Genomic DNA, 21694 nt, shown 5'->3' with positions numbered 1-21694 from the left:
AAGTCACCAATTACTTCTATGTATCATTTACTTCCATGCCATCTGTGATGACCAATAACTTCCACATAACATGTGTTGACCAATTACATCCAAGTAACATGTGTTGACCAATTACTTCCACATAACATGTGTTGACCAATTGCTTGCAAGTAACATGTGTTGGCCAATTACTTCAATGCAACGTGTTGACCAATTACTTCTACATAACATGTATTGACCAATTACTTCCGTGTAGCATGTATTGACCAATTAGTTCCAAGTAGCATGTGTTGACCATTTACTTCAACATAACATGTGTTGACCAATTACTTCCAAGTAACATAATGACCAATTAACATTTATATATATATATATAATTAATAAATATATATAATAAAATTAAAACAACAAAACTTCTTAGAATAATTGCATCATTATTTAATACATAGTATTGCACATCAATGTCTCCCGGTTTGCATGCAGTCACAAGACAAAAGAGCTTCACTTTTACAAAGACTCGAACCTTTGCTTTTCACGACCTGACTAAAGGCACAGCCGCCAGAGTAGCTTAAAGTGACTCAATGCTCTCTACGTAGATAGTGTCACTGTCGTCCATAAAAAACGGGGCGTAGTGGAAGTGGAACCAGATGATCAGGAAAGTGTACAGACTGACCAGGACTTTAGCCGAGGAGAGACAGACCAGGCACCAGGCGCCGAGCTGTTAGGAATCAGTTGTTTCAATAGTGTTACTAGGTATGGGACCAAACCAGGGGCGGACTGAGTGTCAAAATCGGCCCGGGCATTTCCATGCACTCGGGCCCATAAATTACCTATCATATGATGGGCATTTAATATAGGCCTGCCTGTCCTCAAGATCATTATGTTAAGTTTGAGTGTCGATAACTGTGAGCTCCGTATTTGAAAAAGAACCTTATGTTTCTTTTTAATAGCCCAGGGTGAAGCCCACTACTAGTAGCGCTGTCTACGGATGTAGGCTATTACGTTATTTCAGAAAATTTACTTGAACAAATTAGTACAAATTACGCTGTAGAAAGATTTCTTTTATATACGATACTCAGATGTCCGCATTTTTAAGAGAATATTATAAAACCTTTAACAATTTAATACTTAGTGGCATCCATGCGGACCTTTCGGTGGCCCAACCGGCCCATTTGGGTACCGGCCCACCGGGCATTTGCCCAAAAGCCCATATAGCCAGTCCGCCCCTGGACCAAACTGTTTATTGTTGTAGTTAATAACTGATATGAGCGTCTATGTTGTGTTCTATTGTATACATTGTTTGCTCTTACAATGTATTGTTATGTGTAATTCACAATTGTAAAACACATTTTCTCACGGATAATAGCGATTATTATTATTAATAATATTATTAAATTCTGCTTTGCTAGAAACAGTGTGATATTATGCAATCTATGTAACATGTTCATCATGTCACATCATTTTTCTTCTTTACGTCACCCACAGTCTCCCCATCAATCGATTGTTGCAGGGAATTCTTGCTGCTTATATTTCCCCACCAATCAAAGTTTGACGAGCGTTTGTAAAGTGTTTCTTCAACCCTTGCACACAAAGTGACTAGGCCGTAGTACAATAGCACGGCAGGCCGTTCTTTGCTTGAGAACAGTTTTTAAAATACACACCACTTGCACAAACGTGAACGTTCGGATTAACGTTTTGCACCTGATATAAAGAATGACTGGATATTAAGTTGGAATTTTCCCGTATGAACATAATTACAGTTAACTTTCACAAAAAAAGTTGTTTGCTTTGGGAAAAAACAAACAAACAATCATTGTCCTTCTGGGTGTCATACCCTAATAGTGTCACCAACCAGGTGCAGTTCGCACCCCCCCGCGTACCACCACAGGAACGCCTCTGGGCATCCCTTCAGCAATAAAGATTATTACGCCCTAGCCCGTACCTCTTGCATGACGGGAAGGTATAGAGGAGAGCAGGGGATGGCGGAGGGCAGAGCTTGAACCTGGAAGAGTGACGGAAGCTATAAACTGTGTTGTGTTCAAGAAAATCGTATTAAAATCCATACCTGAGCTATGCGCATGCTTCGATGAATGTCTTGGACTAAGGCTTTATTGGACAGTTCTGAGATAGTGATAGTCTCCAGTCCTTCGCAGGAAACAGTGTAGGAACTGTGACCAGATAAGAGAAACTATGTAGGGACTTTGACCAGATAAGAGAAAGTATGTTATGAACTATGACCAAATAAGGAACTATGTAGGAACTAGAATCAAATAAGAGAAACTATGTGAGCGTTAGGAACTATGACCAAATAATGTAGGAACCAGATAAGAAACTATGTAGGAACTATGACCAAATAAGAAACTATGTAGTGACTATGTTGGCCTCCTTCAGTCGTAAAGACTTTGGTTCATCTCGTAGAGCACTTTTTCACGTGACTGTGGAGCCCTATTTTGGAAAAACGCTCTCAGGTTTAGGTGGCTTTCGCTTTGGTGGTAGAGGAGACGGCCATTTTTTGTATGGCAGGCTTTTCTTCCAGAGCTGAGGCCCATGTTTTTTCGCTATCCATAGTTTTCTTGGTCACCATCTCTTTCCACGTCCAGGGTTTTGTCTTCCCAAAGGGAAGGGACTATGATCAAATAAGAAACTATGTAGGAACTAGGATAAAAAAAGAAACTTTGTAGGAACTAAGATAAAATAGGAAAGTAGCAACTTGTCACATTATAATCTACGTTTAAATATTAGCATTATGTATTTGGCTTTCAACAATCTCTTCTGTCTTAATGCATTTATCTATTCATCCGTCCCTCAATTGCTTAATTCACGTATACCATATATCCAACCGTCTGACTATTGATCCATGTCTCTCCACCCAGAAAAATGTCAGTTGTTAAGAGTAACAAAAAAAAAAAAAAACTAAAACAAATTAATTCCACTTATCTTATTCATGACAAACCAGTAACACAGACTAAAAACGCAAAATACCTAGGTGTTATAATAAATGAAAAACTGTCATGGAATCCACATATTGATGAAACTATCAAAAAATCAAACAAAGCATTAGGGTTTATTAAAAGAAATTTCTATAAATCAAATTAGAACATAAAACTAAAATGTTTTTTAACCTTGGTTAGGCCAATAATAGAAAATACTATAATACTAAATGTCAAATGGCAAGACAAAATACCAGATACAGAAGTCCTTCGAAGAGCGTGTCTGCAAAGCATCCATACAATCCTGATGCAGTACCAGCTGCGATGGGCAGGTCACGTCTACAGAATGGAAGACCTCCGCATCCCTAAACGACTCTTGTATGGCCAACTAAGCGAAGGAAAGCGCTCGCAAGGTGGGCAAAGAAAGCGCTTCAGGGACACCCTCAAAGCTTCTCTGAAGGCGTTCAGCATAGTCCCAGGCACCTGGGAATCAGAGGCACATGACAGAGCATCATGGCGTCGCGCTGTGAAAACTGGCGCACAGGTTGCTGAGGAAAAAAGAACAACGCTGGCAGAAGAAAAACGCCAGAAAAGAAAAGCAAGACAAACGACACTAGCTCCAGCTGGAATAACCTGCCCAGTGTGCGGCCGAACATTCCGGGCCAACATAGGTCTCACCAGCCACATGAGGAGGCATAAAACCCCAGTGCAAAGCCCTCAGCCCCCTGGATGACAAAGTGGTCATCATCAAACCACGATGGACGAACTATATATATATATATATATATATATATATATATGCATCCTCCGTTTGGGACCCCTCAACTCAAGAAAACATTAAGAAACTGGAACAGACACAAAATAGAGCAGTGAGATTCATAACAAACGACTATTCACATTTGACTAGAGTAACACCTTTAGTAAAATCACTAAATTTAGAAAGCATTCAGGACAGAAGAATCAAAAGTATAGTAGCAATTATTCATAAAACACTGAACCATAATCTTCAAATACAAAAACAAAATTTAATAAAATACTCTGAAAGACACAAAGATAGCAGTGCATTCCTCGTCCCATATGCTAGGACAAATTTGTACAAATACTCCTTCTTCCCTAGTGCTATTAGAGCATGGAATGGGTTGCCTGAGCTAGCCAGGAAAACCAGTGACTTGGCAGAATTTAAGTCATTGGTTAATATGCATGACTAAATGCATGACGCGTAGGACGTAATCATCTTCTTTTTTTGAAGTAACGTCTGTATTATATAAGATAAGATTAATTCATCCATCCGTCAATTTTTCTCATCCGTCCATTCAATCATCTTTCCGTCTTTCTATAATAAATGTATGTCTTTGTCTTAATTATTATGCAAGCCTCTTACCCCAGTTGTATACTGAGTGATCTGGAACACGTGTTTTCATAGCCTACTTTGAGCAGTGTACACGCTGTGGAGATAGCCACAAGGCTGATGATACACATCGAGACATAGACCATCATTAGCACACCTCCTTTGCTGAAAACAAATACGCCACCATTAAGTCTCAATTAAATACTAAACGCCTAGATTTGATCTGGCAGAAAAAAAGTCAGCCAACTTACTTTGCAAAACGGCGTTAGGCTCTTCGATGGCCTCGGTCAGTCACAAAGAGGCTATATATCGTCTCATAGAAATGAGTTGTAAGTCCGGGCAGCAGCTAAGTTAGGAACGCTGAGACCCACACAGCTATTCCCCCCACCTCTCCAAGCAGCTGGTGCCGATACATTTAGGGAGCAGTTTGCCAGGTCCTTCCAGAGTTCCAGACGTCTGAAGCCCTACACATGTTTGGGTATAGCCGCACAACAGCAGTGGCTTGGATTCAAGTTTTCTTTCTCCTATGTGTGCATAGCCAGCCAAGACTAACGAGACCCTCCTGTCCGAAGCTTATTATTTGGCTCTAAAGGGTAGCCAAGCTAAGTATTTTGTAGCACAAGATTATATATATATACAATCGTCGCTTTTACTTTCAGAATTTCAGACAGAAAAGGTTTAGCGTTTAAAGAGTGAATTAATCGTATGCCGTAGAGATAAGGGATACACACAACAGAATGATTCACCTAATTAAAACACGTCAGGGACAACGCTGTAGACCAGATAGTAAACGCTTAACAAATTATCCCATAGACAACATTGCAGGCTTATCTTATATATTACAGACGTTACTTCAAAAAATAAAAGAAGATAATTACGTCCTACGCATTTTATGTGTCAATCTATATTATCTAGTCATGCATTTTAAGCAATGAATTAAACTCTGCTAAATCGTTGGTTTTCCTGGCTGATTCAGGCAACCCATTCCATTCTCTAATGGCATTAGCTACTTCACTTTTTATTCTTCTGTCCTGAAGTGTCTCTAATTTTAGTGATTTTACTAGTGGTGTTACTCTAATCAAATTGGAAAATTCGTTTGTTATAAATCTCACTGCTCTATTTTGTATTTGTTCTATTTTCTTCAGATAGTTTACAAGTTACCCCATGGACAACATTGCAGGCCAGATAGTTTACAAGTTACCCCATGGACAACACTGCAGGCCAGATAGTTTACAAGTTACCCCATGGTCAACATTGCAGGCCAGATAGTTTACAAGTTACCCCATGGACAACATTGCAGGCCAGATAGTTAACAAGTTACCCCATGGACAACACTGCAGGCCAGATAGTTTACAAGTTACCCCATGGACAACATTGCAGGCCAGATAGTAAACGTTGACCATCCGATGATGACAGAAAAAATGGCCACAGACACGGGAACGAATGTGGTGAAGTCGCAGAAAATCTGAGGTCCCCATTGCGTGTTCAGGCTGTCGAATCTGTGGGAAGATATACATGGAAAACATACAGATATAAAAACAGTGTTATTGGATAGTTAGAAAATATGAAGATCTAAGAACAGTTTTATGGGAGAGTTAGAAAGCATACAGATCTAAGCACAGTGTTATGGGAGAGTTAGGAAAGCATGGAGATCTAAACACAGTGTTATGGGAGAGTTAGAAATCATACAGATCTAAACACAAAGTTATGGGAGAGTTAGAAAGCATACAGATCTAAGCACAGTGTTATGGGAGAGTTAGGAAGCATACAGATCTAAGCACAGTGTTATGGGAGAGTTAGAAAGCATACAGATCTAAGCACAGTGTCATGGGAGAGTTAGGAAGCATACAGATCTAAGCACAGTGTTATGGGAGAGTTAGAAAGCATACAGATCTAAACACAGTGTTATGGGAGCGTTAGGAAGCATACAGATCTAAACACAGTGTTATGGGAGAGTTAGGAAGCATACAGATCTAAACACAGTGTTATGGGAGAGTTAGGAAGCATACAGGTCTAAACACAGTGTTATGGGATAGTTAGGAGAGCATACAGATCTAAGCACAGTGTTATGGGAGAGTTAGGAAGCATACAGATCTAAGCACAGTGTTATGGGAGAGTTAGAAAGCATACAGATCTAAACACAGTGTTATGAGAGAGTTAGGAAAGCATAGAGATCTAAGCACAGTGTTATTGGAGAGTTAGAAAGCATACAGATCTAAACACAGTGTTATGGGAGAGCTAGAAAGCATACAGATCTAAACACAGCGTTATGGGAGAGTTAAGAAAGCATACAGATCTAATCACAGTGTTATGGGAGAGTTAAGAAAGCATACAGATCTAAGCTTAATTTTTTTAAAACTGATGAAAACTAGTGTACATAATAGGCGATTGCGACGAAAAGAAGTTTTATATCCACACTAAGTAGGCCTACACAGCGGCTCTCTCTGAATTAAAAGTGGCAAAATATGTAGGTCACAAGTGGGTCTATGCAACATACTAGAATACAACTTTGCAGTTTTCTGACTCAAACGCAACGGATTTGGCACACATTCATGTTACAGGACTATATTATTACTAGCAGTACACACCGGTGACGCCCGTTGATTTGTTCCCAGTCTATATATTGTTTATTTTGTCCGGAACCACTCTCCCTTTTTTTTTTCAAATTTTGTATCGACAAAACGGTCCAACCATCCCCACTAACTTACTGTGATGTCTAGTATCTCTTACATCAAATAGAACGACCCTCTCTTTGTCTCTCTTTCTTCTTCTGTCTCTCTTTCTTCTTCTGTCTCTCTTTCCCTCTCCCTCTGTCTTCTCCTGCCACTAACTCCCGGATGAAACAATGTTTGGGTACAAAAGACGTCCGAACAAATGAAGTTACAGAATGTAATGAAGGCACAGAATGTAATGAAGATACAGAATGTAATGAAGATACAGAATGTAATGAAAATACAGAATGTAATGAAGGCACAGAATGTAATGAAGGTACAGAATGTAATGAAGGCACAGAATGTAATGAAGATACAGAATGTAATGAAGACACAGAATGTAATGAAGGTACAGAATGTAATGAAGGTACAGAATGTAATGAAGGCACAGAATGTAATGAAGATACAGAATGTAATGAAGGCACAGAATGTAATGAAGGTACAGAATGTAATGAAGATACAGAATGTAATGAAGGCACAGAATGTAATGAAGATACAGAATGTAACGAAGGCACAGAATGTAATGAAGGCACAGAATGTAATGAAGATACAGAATGTAATGAAGATACAGAATGTAATGAAGGCACAGAATGTAATGAAGGCACAGAATATAATGAAGATACAGAATGTAATGAAGATACAGAATGTAATGAATGTACAGAATGTAATGAAGATACAGAATGTAATGAAGATACAGAATGTAATGAAGGCACAGAATGTAATGAAGATACAGAATGTAATGAAGGCACAGAATGTAATGAAGATACAGGATGTAATGAAGGCACAGAATGTAATGAAGATACAGAATGTAATGAAGGTACAGAATGTAATGAAGGTACAGAATGTAATGAAGGCACAGAATGTAATGAAGATACAGAATGTAATGAAGGTACAGAATGTAATGAAGGCACAGAATGTAATGAAGATACAGAATGTAATGAAGATACAGAATGTAATGAAGGCACAGAATGTAATGAAGATACAGAATGTAATGAAGATTGATTACACACACACACACACACATACAGATATAAATGTGTGTGTGCGCAAAATATCCCCCCCCCCGGCCAAAAAAAAAAAAAAAAAAAACCTCCCCGAAAAAAATCCTGGCTACGCCCATGCAGTACGATGAATGCTTCTCAACTCACGTGGGGAAGAAGGTGTTGTTGGTCACATCGTCACGTAGCAAGACTTTACTGTTCATTATTTTGATTTCAGTAAACAGAAAACACTTGTGATAAAACGCAGACTGAAATATATTGAGACCAACCAGGCGGAAAATTGTAAGGAAATAAAAAATTAGAAGAGCAATGTTAAAAAAAAAAAAACAAGCAAAATATTTTAAAATGGCTTATCAAAGGGGAAGAACTCCGCACTTACATCTATTTCTCTTAGTAATGTAGACGTTATTTACCTTAATTGATATAAAACAAAATAATTAGTTACTAATAATTTGCTAATTAGTTAATTTTTAAATCGATTCAGGTTTTATTAGGTATAATAAGATCATGGAAAGTTTCAACTTGATTCGAGAATAGGTGTGGGAGAAATTACATGTCCAATCATATAAGAGGACCCAACACTACATTTTTAGCCATATCCGTGAATGCTAAATGATTAGTTTCCATTGTTGGTATCAAACAAATAATTAATTACCAGTAATTAATTGACTAATTGATTAATGTTATGTCTATGCCATTGAATAATTGTGTAAAATTTCAACTTGATCCGAGAATGGGTGTGGGAGAAATAACGTGTACAAACTTTTTACAAGACAGACAGAGTGAGTTGATATACGCTTTGTTAGCAATGGTAAAGAGAGAGAGAGAGAGAGAAAGCAGCTCCAAGTACTGCAGCAAATAAGTAAATACGCAAATCAGGATTGTACCAAAGAAAGCTATAGCCTAAATGATTCAGATTAAATCCAAGAAAAAAATGCAGCTGGCCTGATTTATACAAGAAAAGATTGAGTCTTATTAAGATTATGATAAAGAAAAAACATACAGTTAATCATATAAGTATCAGAGACCACAGAAAAGATCTACTCTGCTTTGTTCCATAGAAGACAAATGCAGCAAACCTGATTTGTACCAAAGAAAAGAACTAAAGCTAACTTGAACAGTACTAAAGGATAGAACTACAGTTAATCGGAATTGTACCAAGGATAACATTTAAAACTAATTTATATAGTAGGTGTACCAAAGGAATGATATACAGTTAATTACAGGGCCGGATTTAAGGGACGGAAGGCGGGGCTACAGCCCCGTGGAATTTCCACAACAAAGGGCCTCCACAACAGAGATGAAGATATATCCGAATTACGACGGGTCAGAAACTTTTAAATTTGTTTTTAGGGGAAAAGACGCTATTAGTTTTGTGAGGCCTGTCTGTCCGTCCGTCCGTCCGTTTAGATCTCAGAAACCAGAAGAGAAAATGAAAATCGGACATCATGATATTTTAGATCATTCAAAGTTCTGATGCAACGGCTACTTTTTTTCTTTTCTTAAAGCGAAAAATCTATTTTTTTTAGATCAATTATGCAAGCAGTTTTTTTTCATAAAATTACACCATTTTTACAACTATTCACTATTAATAATAATACATACAAAAGGCTTTTTAGTAAGGGAGATGCCCTATAAACATGCCCATTATGACCCAGTATCAGTTTTAATTACGGTTATCCCCCTTTGCTCTAATTGCAGCCCTAAATAGCCCAAATGGCGCCCCAATGGGCGCGGGTACCGTTTGCACATTGGCGTCATTAGGTTCCCATTAGGGACCAATACGGGCAAACCTAATCGCGCCAATATCGGCCCAGAATGGATAAAACCACTTCCGGATTCATTGGGGATTTCCAGAATGGCTGCCTGGTCGTGCGGTTTGCGCGCTGGATTGTCGTTTGGATTTATCGATGGTCAGGGTTCAAACCCTGCCCTCTCCCATCCCCCGTCGTCCTGCGGGAGGTTTGGACTAGGAAGTAAACTATCTTCAACTCTGAAGGAACATCCGAAATATGTAAAACATTTTACAAACAATCGCGCCCTAATCAAGCCCATACTAGCCACAATGGTTTAGTAACTGAGATTTTCATTGGGGTTCAATTAGGGATAACCCTTATTGTGCCATTATCGGTCCGATGCTAGCCCTAATGGTTTAGTAACTGAAATATTTATTAGGGTTCAATTAAGAATAATTACCGTGGTGCCACTATCTGTCCAATGCTGGCCCTAATGGTTTAGTAACTGAATTATATATTATGTAAATGGTTTTAGATTTTTTGGTTAAAAAATATTTCAGTTTACGATTTTATTGCTAAGTTATGTAAATTCCGTCATACTAATGACCTCATTTACAAAAAAAAATGTTAACTTTTTTTTTAATGAGAAAAAATCTATTTACTATGCAAATAAGTCGGACATAATTTAAAACAACAATTAATAAGTAGTTTTTCATATTATCGCGTGAACCGCAGAGCGCCCATAATTTCTTAGAAACACAAAAATATATATATATATATTATTTTTTTTTAAGGAAATGTTTTTTTTCTTGAGGCTTTGAATAAGAGATTGACCCTTTACAAAACAATTAGATCAATAAGATACTCATTATAAGACACCAGTTAGGCCAGGTTCACATCTAACTTCACATTCACTTTCACCTATTCCTTGGTCTGCTGGACCTTTGGGGCACCACACAGGATCTGTCAACCTTATTTCTCCACTCTTCTCATTCATTTCATTTGATAGAATTTCATTATGATATTGATACCTGCCTTTTTTCCTGCCTGGGTGAACCACTTCTGATAGAATTTAATACCGATATTCTTCTGAGAATATTGAAACCTGCTTCGGGGGCCGATTTTGAGTTTGTGTGTGGAAACTGTCTTTGTAACCTTGTTTTCTTTCTTACATTTTTTTCGCATTTTTTACTGCTGGAGAAAATGTCGTGATTTAGAACTGTACGCTTGTAGCATGCTCGGAGTAAGTAAATACATCTCCGGATTTACGACATTGCGTCTAACAAGGGCCTTACCCCTCACAAACTTAAAAATAAAGGCCTACACTTTTTAAAACTAAAATATGCATATCAAATATTTTTCTAAAAGGAAATTGAGATTAAATCTTGAAGAAATCTATTTCTTTCTTCTAAAATATTGCATGCTTAAATTTAGAATGCTTTTAGGTACAAGTATTTTCAATCATAAATGGATTTTTATAAAAGCTTTCAAAAAATTGTGGGGGGCCTCCACACAAACCCTGCCCCGGGGCCTCCACACAAACCCTGCCCCGGGGCCTCCACACAAACCCTGCCCCGGGGCCTCGACATACTTACATCCGACCCTGCCTAATTATGCTTATGATGGAGAGACTTAACCTGGATAGTTCCAAGAGGCATATAGATAACTGGAGCCACGAAGAAGGCCAAGAAGCAGAAGAACAGTAAGATATATCTCATGTTGCTCATGTGCGGCAGGTCGTTCATATCAAAGCTGTGCAATCGGTCACTATTCAACAAGGTCGGCTCACTGCTCATCAGTACAGTGGACAGCTTGCTTTGAAGACTGGACGTGAAAGTCTTTCGAATTATGGAAGAACTTGGGGAGATCTTTAAAAAGAAAGTTTACGCTTTAAACTTGATAGGCAATAGTAAACATGATTTAAACAATACTTTTTTAAACAGTGTATAAAAGAAAACAATTTGAACAGAATGCATAATTAAATGTATACAAGTTATGAAGCATTCTATAGGCTACTTTAAAAAACTTGATTGGAATCCGCAAGGAAAGAGGAAAGTGGGCAGACCCAGGCAAAGAGGTCAGTCATCAGTGAAGGGTACTGGAATGACATGGGAGCAGACGAAGAAAGCTGCTCAGAACCGAGTTCGGTGGGGAGGTGTGGTTGCAGCCCTGTGCTCCCCTGGGAGTGCACAGGATTAAGTAAGTAAGTAAAAACATGATAGATAATTACAAATTAGAGATAATTACAAATTAGAGATAATTAAACACCTTTATATTAAAATTGGTCCCACCCTAAGGAAAAGATGCCAACAACAGAGCTAGACAGGCCTTAGATAGAAGAGAGGGAGTGGTCACACCCTAAGAAAAGATGCCAACAGCTGAGATAGACAGGCCTTACATTTGATCCCCCATGGCACGCAGATGAAGATTAAAAAGAATATGACGACGCGGAGTACTAGAGGAAGCGGAAAGGGCAAGAAAGCTCTGGCTAGCAATTCTAAGACCAGCAAGAGACTGTGGAGGAAGGCGTGTTATTACCGAGGCCATATCTTTCACCAGGAACACAAGAGATTGGTGCCGATTATGATGATATTAAATTTATTTTATCATTAAGATAATTTTTTATTACACAGGGTAAGGGCCCCATGTTTGAGTGTGTGTGTGTGTGTGTGTGTGTTTATATGGTGACGATGGGGAAGAGGTTAGCGATTGGTTGTGAATGATGCAACATAGGTGGCATTGTCGTCATTCGGTCTTAGGGGAGACGACTCCAGAACGTGAGACTGAAAGGTTGTGTTATTGTGAGTTAATTTTGTTAAGATATTAATCAAATCTACTATGTTGATCTCATTTGATCACAATTTGATTTGTTTATATTATAAATAAAGTGTTATTTACAAAAGAAAGCTATTCAAGTTATTTGAAGTTGTATTAATTAAAACATATTACGCCTACAACCGCTTAGTTTGGTGCTTTAACTTAACGACCGGTGACCCCACAAAATACTGCCTAAAGTGTCCACTTATTAAAATCTGGCACTGTCACATTGAGAAGGCTTTTCGTGAGATGGATCTTGATATAGCAGCTTCCCTTTAACACTTTCCTTTCACGAAAACAAGGCCAAGGCTATACCCCAAAACCAATCAGTGTATATAATTAGAGTCCTCATTAGGCCAAACTTAAAATTATTCATCGTGATCTGCTCTTTATTTACTATCTGATTTTCAGATGTGGTTTAAATTATTTAAGCAATAATATTCTGCTAGACAGAAAAAGAAGATAATGAGATATGAAGAAATGTGGTGGAGAGATGGTCTTAATGGAACATAAAGAAAACTGTAAGAAAACGAAGAGGCAGATTGGGATAGATTTGGATATAAATAGACCAAATAAACAATGTCAAGGATGTTATATTAAAATATCAATGTCGCCATTTAAATAATAAAAATTACTTTCTGTTAATTGCGAAAGAAATTGGAGATTTGATTTTACACTGTTGAAAAGTGCAAACAAAGAAAATCATTATTTTATTATTTATTAAAATATTTCGCAAATAAATATCGTACTCTGTACACCGAATATAGCCTACCAGAAAAGCGTATTTTTATGGATTTAATATTTTTCGCGACGTCGTCAACCGAGATAAAAGAGGTGGGGGATGACCCGGAAATGGAATCAGATACAACATTGACCTATACCTATACCTACCATTTTTTTGCCAAGAGAAGGAGACACGTTTTCTGAGCCTACTGTGGAAGTCAATTTCTGATCGAACGCTAAAGAAAAAATGGAGTTACATTACAAACTGTTTTTGCTGTTTATATACCTACAATCATTAGTTTACTTCTATAATAAGTAGGGGTGCACCGGATAGTACTTTTTGATATCCGGCCGGAGCCGGATATGACCGGATAGTAAAATTTGATATTCGGCCGGGGCCGGAGCCGGAGCCGGATACCTAAGTGTCTTGTTAATAGCTTGTGTTGCTGAACATTTTACGAAACTGTTAAATAACATACCTATATTGGTTGGTTTTATTTTTATTTCCTTTTATATACCTTATTGTTTTAAACTCTGTTACTGATTGATTTATTCAAACTTAACAGTATTTCTAAAAATCTGTATAGCATGAGTGTGTCTGTGTGTATGTACGATACCAACAACTGTAAAGGATGTGTAGGAAGGTCAATGTAAATAATGTTAGTATATATTTAACTAATTACTAATGTAAATCTCTCATAAGTAAAGTGCAATCTGCCTTATATAGTGGTCGGATGTATGTGTTCATGCATTTCAGAGCAACAACCTGGTCAGATATACCTAGTGAGTCTACACATGTAGTCCTAGAGTAGTGTGTATAGTTGTTTGTGTTAACCATCAAGCATTGTTTTTTCTTTGAGCATACGCACGCAATAGAGTTGGGTGTCAGTCAAAAAAGATAACACATTGGCATGGTCAGTCAAGCATGTAGATAAATTATACCCGTCCACTAGTTAGAGGTCAAGGGTTGTTGTTTTTTTACGCTCCAGCATATTGTTTCTTTGTTTGCTAGATCTAACTGCGGTACTATTATTCAATTTATTTTATGTGATTTAAACATTTACTGTAAGGTTTTCCGTTATTTATTAAGTCAAAAGAATTAAATAATGAAATTAGCTTTCTTTCTAAAGGTTTTAATACAAGGCAAAAATACACACACGCAAACATGCACATCTTTGTTTTATTTTAAAGTGCAAAGAACGTACGTAAGAAACATTAAATGCAAAGATCGTATGTTTGAAACATCTTTCTTAATTAATACTTATTAATTATTTTATTCGTGGTTTCAGTAACTGTTACAAAAGGGAACGATAGTAATCCTATGAATGTCAGGTGTGTAAAAGTCGTCCTCGCCTGATACACAGTGGCTAAGTACGCATCTTAAGTAAAAAAAAAATAATAACAAGGAGTTAATTTACTGTCACAAATTATTAAGAATATTGTTATCAAATCAAGACACTCAACTGCAGGAGTAATATTCAAGTTAACACGTTAGAAAAATTATTTAACGTTAATATTTATTGACAGTGTAATATCCTTTGTTAGCAAGTTGCGTTTTTTTCATTCTGGCTTAAAAATGGTCAATGTCTATCAATAAATTGGGTGTCAATGACCAAAGAAATAAAATAAAGAGTAGGGGGTGTTTAGCTCTCCATTTAAAGATAGCCCTGTTCGTGTCTTCTACAAAATAATTAGTTACTGGCTTACTGGGCTATATAATCTCGCGGTTTGTGTTCTGTGTAGCTAAATGTCACTCGTTTAGGTGCGTGTGATCTTTAGTCCAGCTTACTAATTGAGATTTATGTTCAAGTAACGTAGCACACTTGAAAAGGTGTGGCCTCTAGACCAACCACGTGATTAAGATTTTTCTCCAAATAAGCAAACTCTTTGTCCGGATACCCGTGTAGATGTTTTGCTTGAAGTCCAGTCCACCCCCCCCCCCCCAGCCCAATTAAGATTAACTACTAAGTAAACAAACATAGTTCCCTCGTGTGACCTCTAGAGAGTGCTTACGTCCATCGTATCTGACTTGGGGGTCACCTGTCAATCAATGAACTCAATGTGATGGACTAAACAAATAAAAGGGGGAGGGAGTTCATCTGGAAATATACCTAGTTACCTTAGAGGTGTGGCTCTTGTAGTCCAGCCCCCCTAATAAAGATTAACTACTAAATAAACAAACTCAGTTCCCTCGAAAGGTGTGACCTCTAGAGAGTGTTAATACGCTGACATTAAACCTACGTCCATCGTATTTAACTTGTGGTCAACTGCCTATAAAAAAAAACTCAATGTGATGGACTAAACAAATAAAAAGGGGTGGGAGTTGTTCATCTCTTCCTCTGGAGATATACTCGTACAGCTAGACAGACGTCTGGTCAGCATGACGTAGTCAAGGAATGTAGCATTTTAACATGTTAACTAACCTACTCAAAGGTCAAGACAAATTGAAAAAAGTGTCAGCCATTGCTGCTCTGTATGTAAAGCGCATTTATGATGTAAAGTTTCATTTCTATCTATATTAAGTTATTAACACGCCTTGTCTTTATAATAAACGATGTTTGGTGCATATTCATAATGGCTCTATTTTTAAGCACATTATTTTGTTTTCATATAAACATTAATACATTCTACAACAGACATTAATGGAACGAGGTCCACTTTATGCATATTAAATAGGTGTATTTTTTACTATCCGGTTTACTATCCGGTAGTGATATCCGACCGGAGCCGAATAGCACCGGCTAGTAAAAAATGCCGGATATTCGGCAGAAGCCGAAGCCGGAGGGACTATCCGGTGCACCCCTAATAATAAGCCAGCCTTTTTTTTTTTACTTTGACGCTTTCGATTTTTCTTAATTTTTACTATAAATCTTGACGGTCCTCGCGACCACAAGAATCTTATTCATCTTTTTAGTTTGCCTATAAAAAAAGTTTTTAAATTTCAATGAGAATGTCCAGAGTTCGAAACCTGAGGCAGTCAGGAGAGCATTGCAGACGTCCTTTCATCTTGCTGAATAAAGCAAATCTAAAGCTCAGAATTATAGGATTTCCTTTGGATCGTATTAACTCTCTTGGGGAGCTCTCAGACCCCCAACTTTCCAAAGTCCGGGCCTGGTTTCAAAATCTATATTTGGTGTAATGAAAACAGCAAGTGTGACCATTCGATACCCGACAATGATGATACTCTTTTACCTGTGACTCAAATATGTGGTGAGGTGGCTGAGCGGTAAAGCGCTTGGCTTACGCACCCGGGTCCGGGGTTCGAATCCTGGTAATGACAGGGTCTGAAAGGGAAACTTTCCTTTTTTTTGTTTTACAAATCTATCTGTTACGTCTCTGTTGTGTGCTCTTGTGATATAGACATGTAAGTAACATGTACATTCTCATCCTCAACGTGGCGCCCAGGCTGGAAACGTTTGTGCACCTTCACCTATCTCTGATGGGGCACAACACAAGATCTGTCAACCGTCTTCCTCCATTCCTCTCTGTCCTTTGCCTTGGATAGAATTTCATTCACTGACAGGCCTGTCCATTCAAAATCCAGTCTTCACCGAGATTTGAACCCAAGACCACAGGTTTCGGAAGCCAAGCGCTTAACCACTCAGCCACCTCGCCTCCCCCCCTTTACGTTGTATAGGTCCTACCCAAATCTTGACTCTTCTGCTCTGAGGATCCGAGCTCAACATTACTTCTGACTTCCTGTACATCTTGAAGCTTCAACTTCCGGTCACGAAATGGCGTCGCGAAGAGGCTACCCATTATGACAAGAAGATTCTATGCACTAACAGTTGCACAAAGTTGAAAAGTCACAAACAAACAGAGCCTCGAGCTTGATGGGGAAGGAAAGAGGGATAAGAGATTGTGTCAGCTGTGTAGCGTACTCGTTTAAATCATAACAAAATAGACAACAACGACACATTGATAGGCTATAGTGATTTCTTTGAGACAGTGATAGGCTACATTGATTTCTTTAAAAAATTGAAAGGCTACATTGATTTCTTTAAAACATTGATAGGCTATATTGATTTCTTTGAGACAGTGATAGGCTACATCGATTTCTTTAAAACATTGATAGGCTATAGTGATTTCTTTGAGACAGTGATAGGCTACATTGATTTCTTTGAGACATAGATAGGCTAAAATGATTACTTTAAAACATTGATAGGCTACATTGATTTCTTTAAAACATTGATAGGCTACATTGATTTCTATGAGACATTGATAGGCTTCATTGATTTCTTTAAAACATTGATAGGCTACATTGATTTCTATGAGACATTGGTAGGCTACATTGATTTCTTTAAAACATGGATAGGCTACATTGATTTCTTTAAAACATTAATAGGCTACATTGATTTCTTTGAGACATTGGTAGGCTACATTGATGTCTTTAAGACATAGATAGGCTACAATGATTTCTTTAAAACATTGGTAGGCTACATTGATTTCTTTAAAACATTGATAGGCTACATTGATTCCTTTGAGACATTAATAGGCTACATTGATTTCTTTAAAACATTGATAAGAGTTCCCTTTCAGACCTTGTGGTCTTTAGGGCAGATGATGTCAAGGTCATCTGTTTCTGTGGCCCACGGTTAACGAGGGTGTCGTGTGGCCAGCACAACGACCAATCGTCTTTACTTTTCCTCAACTAATGTCAGGTACCCATTAGAGCTGGGTGGACTCAGAGGCGTCCAAAGATCCCGCAATTTTAAAATCCCAGTCTTCACCATGATTCGAACCTTGGTTCAATGGTTCGGAAGCCAAGTGCTTTACCGCTCACCCACTGCGCCTTCAAAACATTGATAGGCTACATTGATTTATCTGAAACATGGATAGGCTACATTGATTTCTCTGAAACATGGATAGGCTACATTGATTTCTCTGAAACATGGATAGGCTACATTGATTTCTCTGAAACATGGATAGGCTACATTGATTTCTTTGAAACATGGATAGGCTATATTGATTTCTTTGAAACATGGATAGGCTACATTGATTTCTTTGAAACATGGATAGGCTACGTTGATTTCTTTGAAACATGGATAGGCTACGTTGATTTCTTTGAAACATGGATAGGCTACATTGATTTCTTTGAAACATGGATAGGCTACATTGATTTCTTTGAAACATGGATAGGCTACGTTGATTTCTTTGAAACATAGATAGGCTACATTGATTTCTTTGAAACATGGATAGGCTACGTTGATTTCTTTGAAACATGGATAGGCTACGTTGATTTCTTTGAAACATAGATAGGCTACGTTGATTTCTTTGAAACATGGATAGGCTACATTGATTTCTTTGAAACATGGATAGGCTACGTTGATGTCTTTGAAACATAGATAGGCTACATTGATTTCTTTGAGACATAGATAGGCTACGTTGATTTCTTTAAAACATTGATAGGCTACATTGATTTCTTTGAGCCTTTGATAGGCTACATTGATTTCTTTGAAACATGGATAAGCTACCACAAGATATGCCAAACCCAAAGTATAATTGGGTGACAGTCTATGCTTGTGAGACTAAATACATTTATTCAAAAAACGCAAATGTTTATTAGTACGCAAGTGTTGACCAGCTACAGGGCCGGTCTTATGTAATTTAAGGCCCTAATCGAAGTGAATAGGGTGGCCCCAAATTAAGATCGAAAAATACGCAATGAATTAGAAAACTTTTCTATATTTATATCTAATTCTAAATCAACAAATAAGTTGAATTCATCTAGCGCCGGTTGCACGAATCATGTCGAGTGTACTTCATGGACAATGGACCTCATTCACCAATCGTAAACAAACATTGTTTGTTTACGATTGGTGAATAAGGTCCATTCATGATTATCAGAAATAATGTTTTGAAATTTCACCAAAAAAGAAGAAACAATTATCTTCTAGCATATATAGTCTAACATGGAGATCTAAACCTTCGCAAATAAACATTGAATCATAGTAGAGACTTATCTAGATGTTGGTTAGTAAACATAGCGGATGATTGCGCCATATACGGAGTTCTATCTTTGAGATTTGAGCCATCTCTTGCAATATTTTCTCTAAAAAATTGTTTTCTTGAGTCCGGTGCGAGGCCCCTACTAATCGGAGGCCCTAGGCGGCTGCCTAGTTTGCCTGTGCATAAGGCCGGCCCTGCCAGCTATTACCTTATACAAAGTTCAAGAAAATAAAACTGATCTAGTCTAGATGTATTTTGTTTTGATTAAAAAGCCTTCAATCACGATTCCATTTCCGTTCATTTAATCTGGTTTAGCCTCGTTCTGGTGTTCTACTATAAATAATTACGTGATGTTGTTTTTTCCTAAATCTTCCAAGTTCAAGGACATACTGATTATAGTAATTTTTTATAAAGCTCTGTCTGTCTGTGTGTCTGTCTGTCTGGTCAAAAGTTTGTACATGTTATTTCTCCAACACTCAATCTCGGATCAAGCTGAAATTTTCACAATTATTTCTTTTACCTGACAACACAAAAATCAATTTGAAAAAGTAAAGAAATAGTACTTGGCTGAAGTGGTGGTATAAGCTGAATTAGTCCCCTTTCTTATGGTCCGGCAGTTACGTTGGGTAGGGAACGTATCCCGTATGGGAGACGAACGTATGCCAAAGGCAGTCTTTTTTGGTGAACTAAAAGGTGGTCGACGTATCAGAGGCCCCCACGGTAACGCTTAAAAGACCAGCTTAGGGGTCAACTTTCATTGGCCGACATAGAAGAGAGCACCTGGTTGCATGCGGCCTCAGAACGAGACAGCTAGAGGTCACTCACGAAGGCCGCGGGATACACATTTGAGACCAAAAGAAAATCCGCTGCCGAGGACAAACGCAGAAGGCGAAAAGAAAATCGACTACCTGTGGACAATAGTTATGCATGCCCTGGATGTGGCAAAGTATGTAGGTCACATCTGGGGCTGCGCAGCCACGGGAAATACTGCACTCCTCACTTTTAAGGTCATACGATGTGAATGAGTGAGCATTGCACCGTATTGGTTTCAAAATCAACCACGGCTAGAAAAGAAAAAAACAAACAAACAAAAAAACATCGAATGGATGGTTTTGAGGTCATACGATGTGAATGTGTGGACATTGTCACCGTATTGGTTTCAAAATCAACCACCATAAGAAAACAAAGAAACAAACAAAACTCCGAATGGATGGTTTTGAGGTCATACGATGAGAATGTATGGGCATTGGCATCGTATTGGTTTCAAAATCAACCACCGCAAAAAAAAAACAAAAAAAAAACGAATGGATGGTTTTGAGGTCATAGGATGAGAATGTATGGGCATTGGCATCGTATTGGTTTCAAAATCAACCATCGCTGGAATCCGCTATTGGAATAATTTAGATAGGCACTTGCTGAACCTCCAAGAAAACATTTAACATCTATAGTTCATTTAGTATGGGGATCCTACCCAGGACTTGTGTGACAGGCTCGAGCTAAATGGGAGATGGCATAAACACTGCTTGGTCTTGGACCGAATTGATGTTGGAAATCAAGTGCCAGTGCTTCTTGTGACTGAATTAGAGACAGTATTATAAGCGCACACGCTTAAAAGACCAGCTTAGGCGTCAACTTTCATTGGCCGACATAGAAGAGAGCACCTGGTTGCATGCGGCCTCAGAACGAGACAGCTAGAGGTCACTCACGAAGGCTGCGGGATACACATTTTAGACCAAAAGAAAATCCGCTGCCGAGGACAAACGCAGACGGCGAAAAGAAAATCGACTACCTGTGGACAATAGTTATGCATGCCCTGGATGTGGCAAAGTATGTAGGTCACATCTGGGGCTGCGCAGCCACGGGAAGTACTGCACTCCTCACTAATCTTCGGACTCGAAAACAAGCCTTATTATATATATAGTCCCCTTTATATTTGAGTCTGAGGCTTTCTGAACACAAAGATGAAATAGAAACAATATATAACTATACAATCTTCCATGTTCATAGACATTCGCAGAGTGGTTACCGCGTTGGCTTGACAAGCTGGAGAGGGCTTTAGCTCACAAATTCGATTTTAGGTCGTTCTCTTTTTAAAAAAAAAAATACTTTTAAAAAGCTATCTTCCAGATACCCCGTTCTTTTTCCCCCTATCCAACTGGTCCAGACAAGATCATAGCGTACTGAGAACTTTAAAAGCATGAAATTGCGCTAAACAAAATTAGTAAAAAAATATTTCTAATCGCACAGATTTATTATTGTTAGTCTAGATCTATTACAAATTTAAAAACATGACTGATCCCAACTAATTGATACACATTAATAAAAGCCTTGTTTTTTTTTAAAGTATTTTTTTTTTGCATTTTGTTTTAAAATTCGGACAAGAGTTTGGTGGAGCCACTTTTAATCATTTAAGTGAGGTCCATACATGATTGAATAATATTCTCTTAAAAAAGGACACCACAGAGCCCATGTTTGAATCTTCAGTACCATTGATAAAAGA

The 21694-nt window shown here is 38.0% G+C and overlaps 1 protein-coding gene across 2 annotated transcripts; it reads right to left on the bottom strand.

Moving 5' to 3' along the window:
* Positions 1 to 399: 399 nt before the first annotated feature.
* Positions 400 to 19512, bottom strand: LOC106075997 (transmembrane protein 179-like). Of its 2 annotated transcripts, XM_056022291.1 has the most exons (9): positions 19403 to 19512; positions 16890 to 17074; positions 13414 to 13481; positions 11343 to 11573; positions 8117 to 8217; positions 5619 to 5756; positions 4291 to 4422; positions 2045 to 2147; positions 400 to 697 (listed from the first exon to the last, which is right to left on the bottom strand). In XM_056022291.1, exons 2-9 carry the CDS (start codon positions 17002 to 17004, stop codon positions 548 to 550), a joined length of 1038 nt encoding a protein of 345 aa, XP_055878266.1. In that variant the 5' UTR covers positions 17005 to 17074; positions 19403 to 19512; the 3' UTR covers positions 400 to 547. The 2 variants fall into 2 exon arrangements, with proteins under 2 accessions (XP_055878266.1, XP_055878267.1); XM_056022292.1 differs by lacking the exon at positions 16890 to 17074 and having other exon boundaries at positions 19403 to 19499.
* Between the last annotated feature and the right edge of the window lie 2182 nt (positions 19513 to 21694).

Source organism: Biomphalaria glabrata, chromosome 3 (assembly GCF_947242115.1).
Source record: "Biomphalaria glabrata chromosome 3, xgBioGlab47.1, whole genome shotgun sequence".
Classification (NCBI taxonomy): Eukaryota; Metazoa; Mollusca; class Gastropoda; family Planorbidae; genus Biomphalaria; species Biomphalaria glabrata.
The sequence above is the reverse complement of the archived record's forward strand: the minus strand, read 5'-3'. Positions and strand labels throughout refer to the sequence as shown.

What these genes read in the sequence shown, in the direction of transcription:
- LOC106075997 (XM_056022291.1), bottom strand. Translation starts at nt 17,004, where the DNA reads ATGGGTAGCCTCTTCGCGACGCCATTTCGTGACCGGAAGTTGAAGCTT. An exon ending in CTTCTCTTGGCAAAAAAATG is followed by an intron (nt 11,574 to 13,413) that starts GTAGGTATAGGT and finishes TTCTTTTTAAAG; the next exon opens with ATCTCCCCAAGTTCTTCCAT. An exon ending in CCTGCAATGTTGTCCATGGG is followed by an intron (nt 4,423 to 5,618) that starts GTAACTTGTAAA and finishes ATTTGTTTTCAG; the next exon opens with CAAAGGAGGTGTGCTAATGA.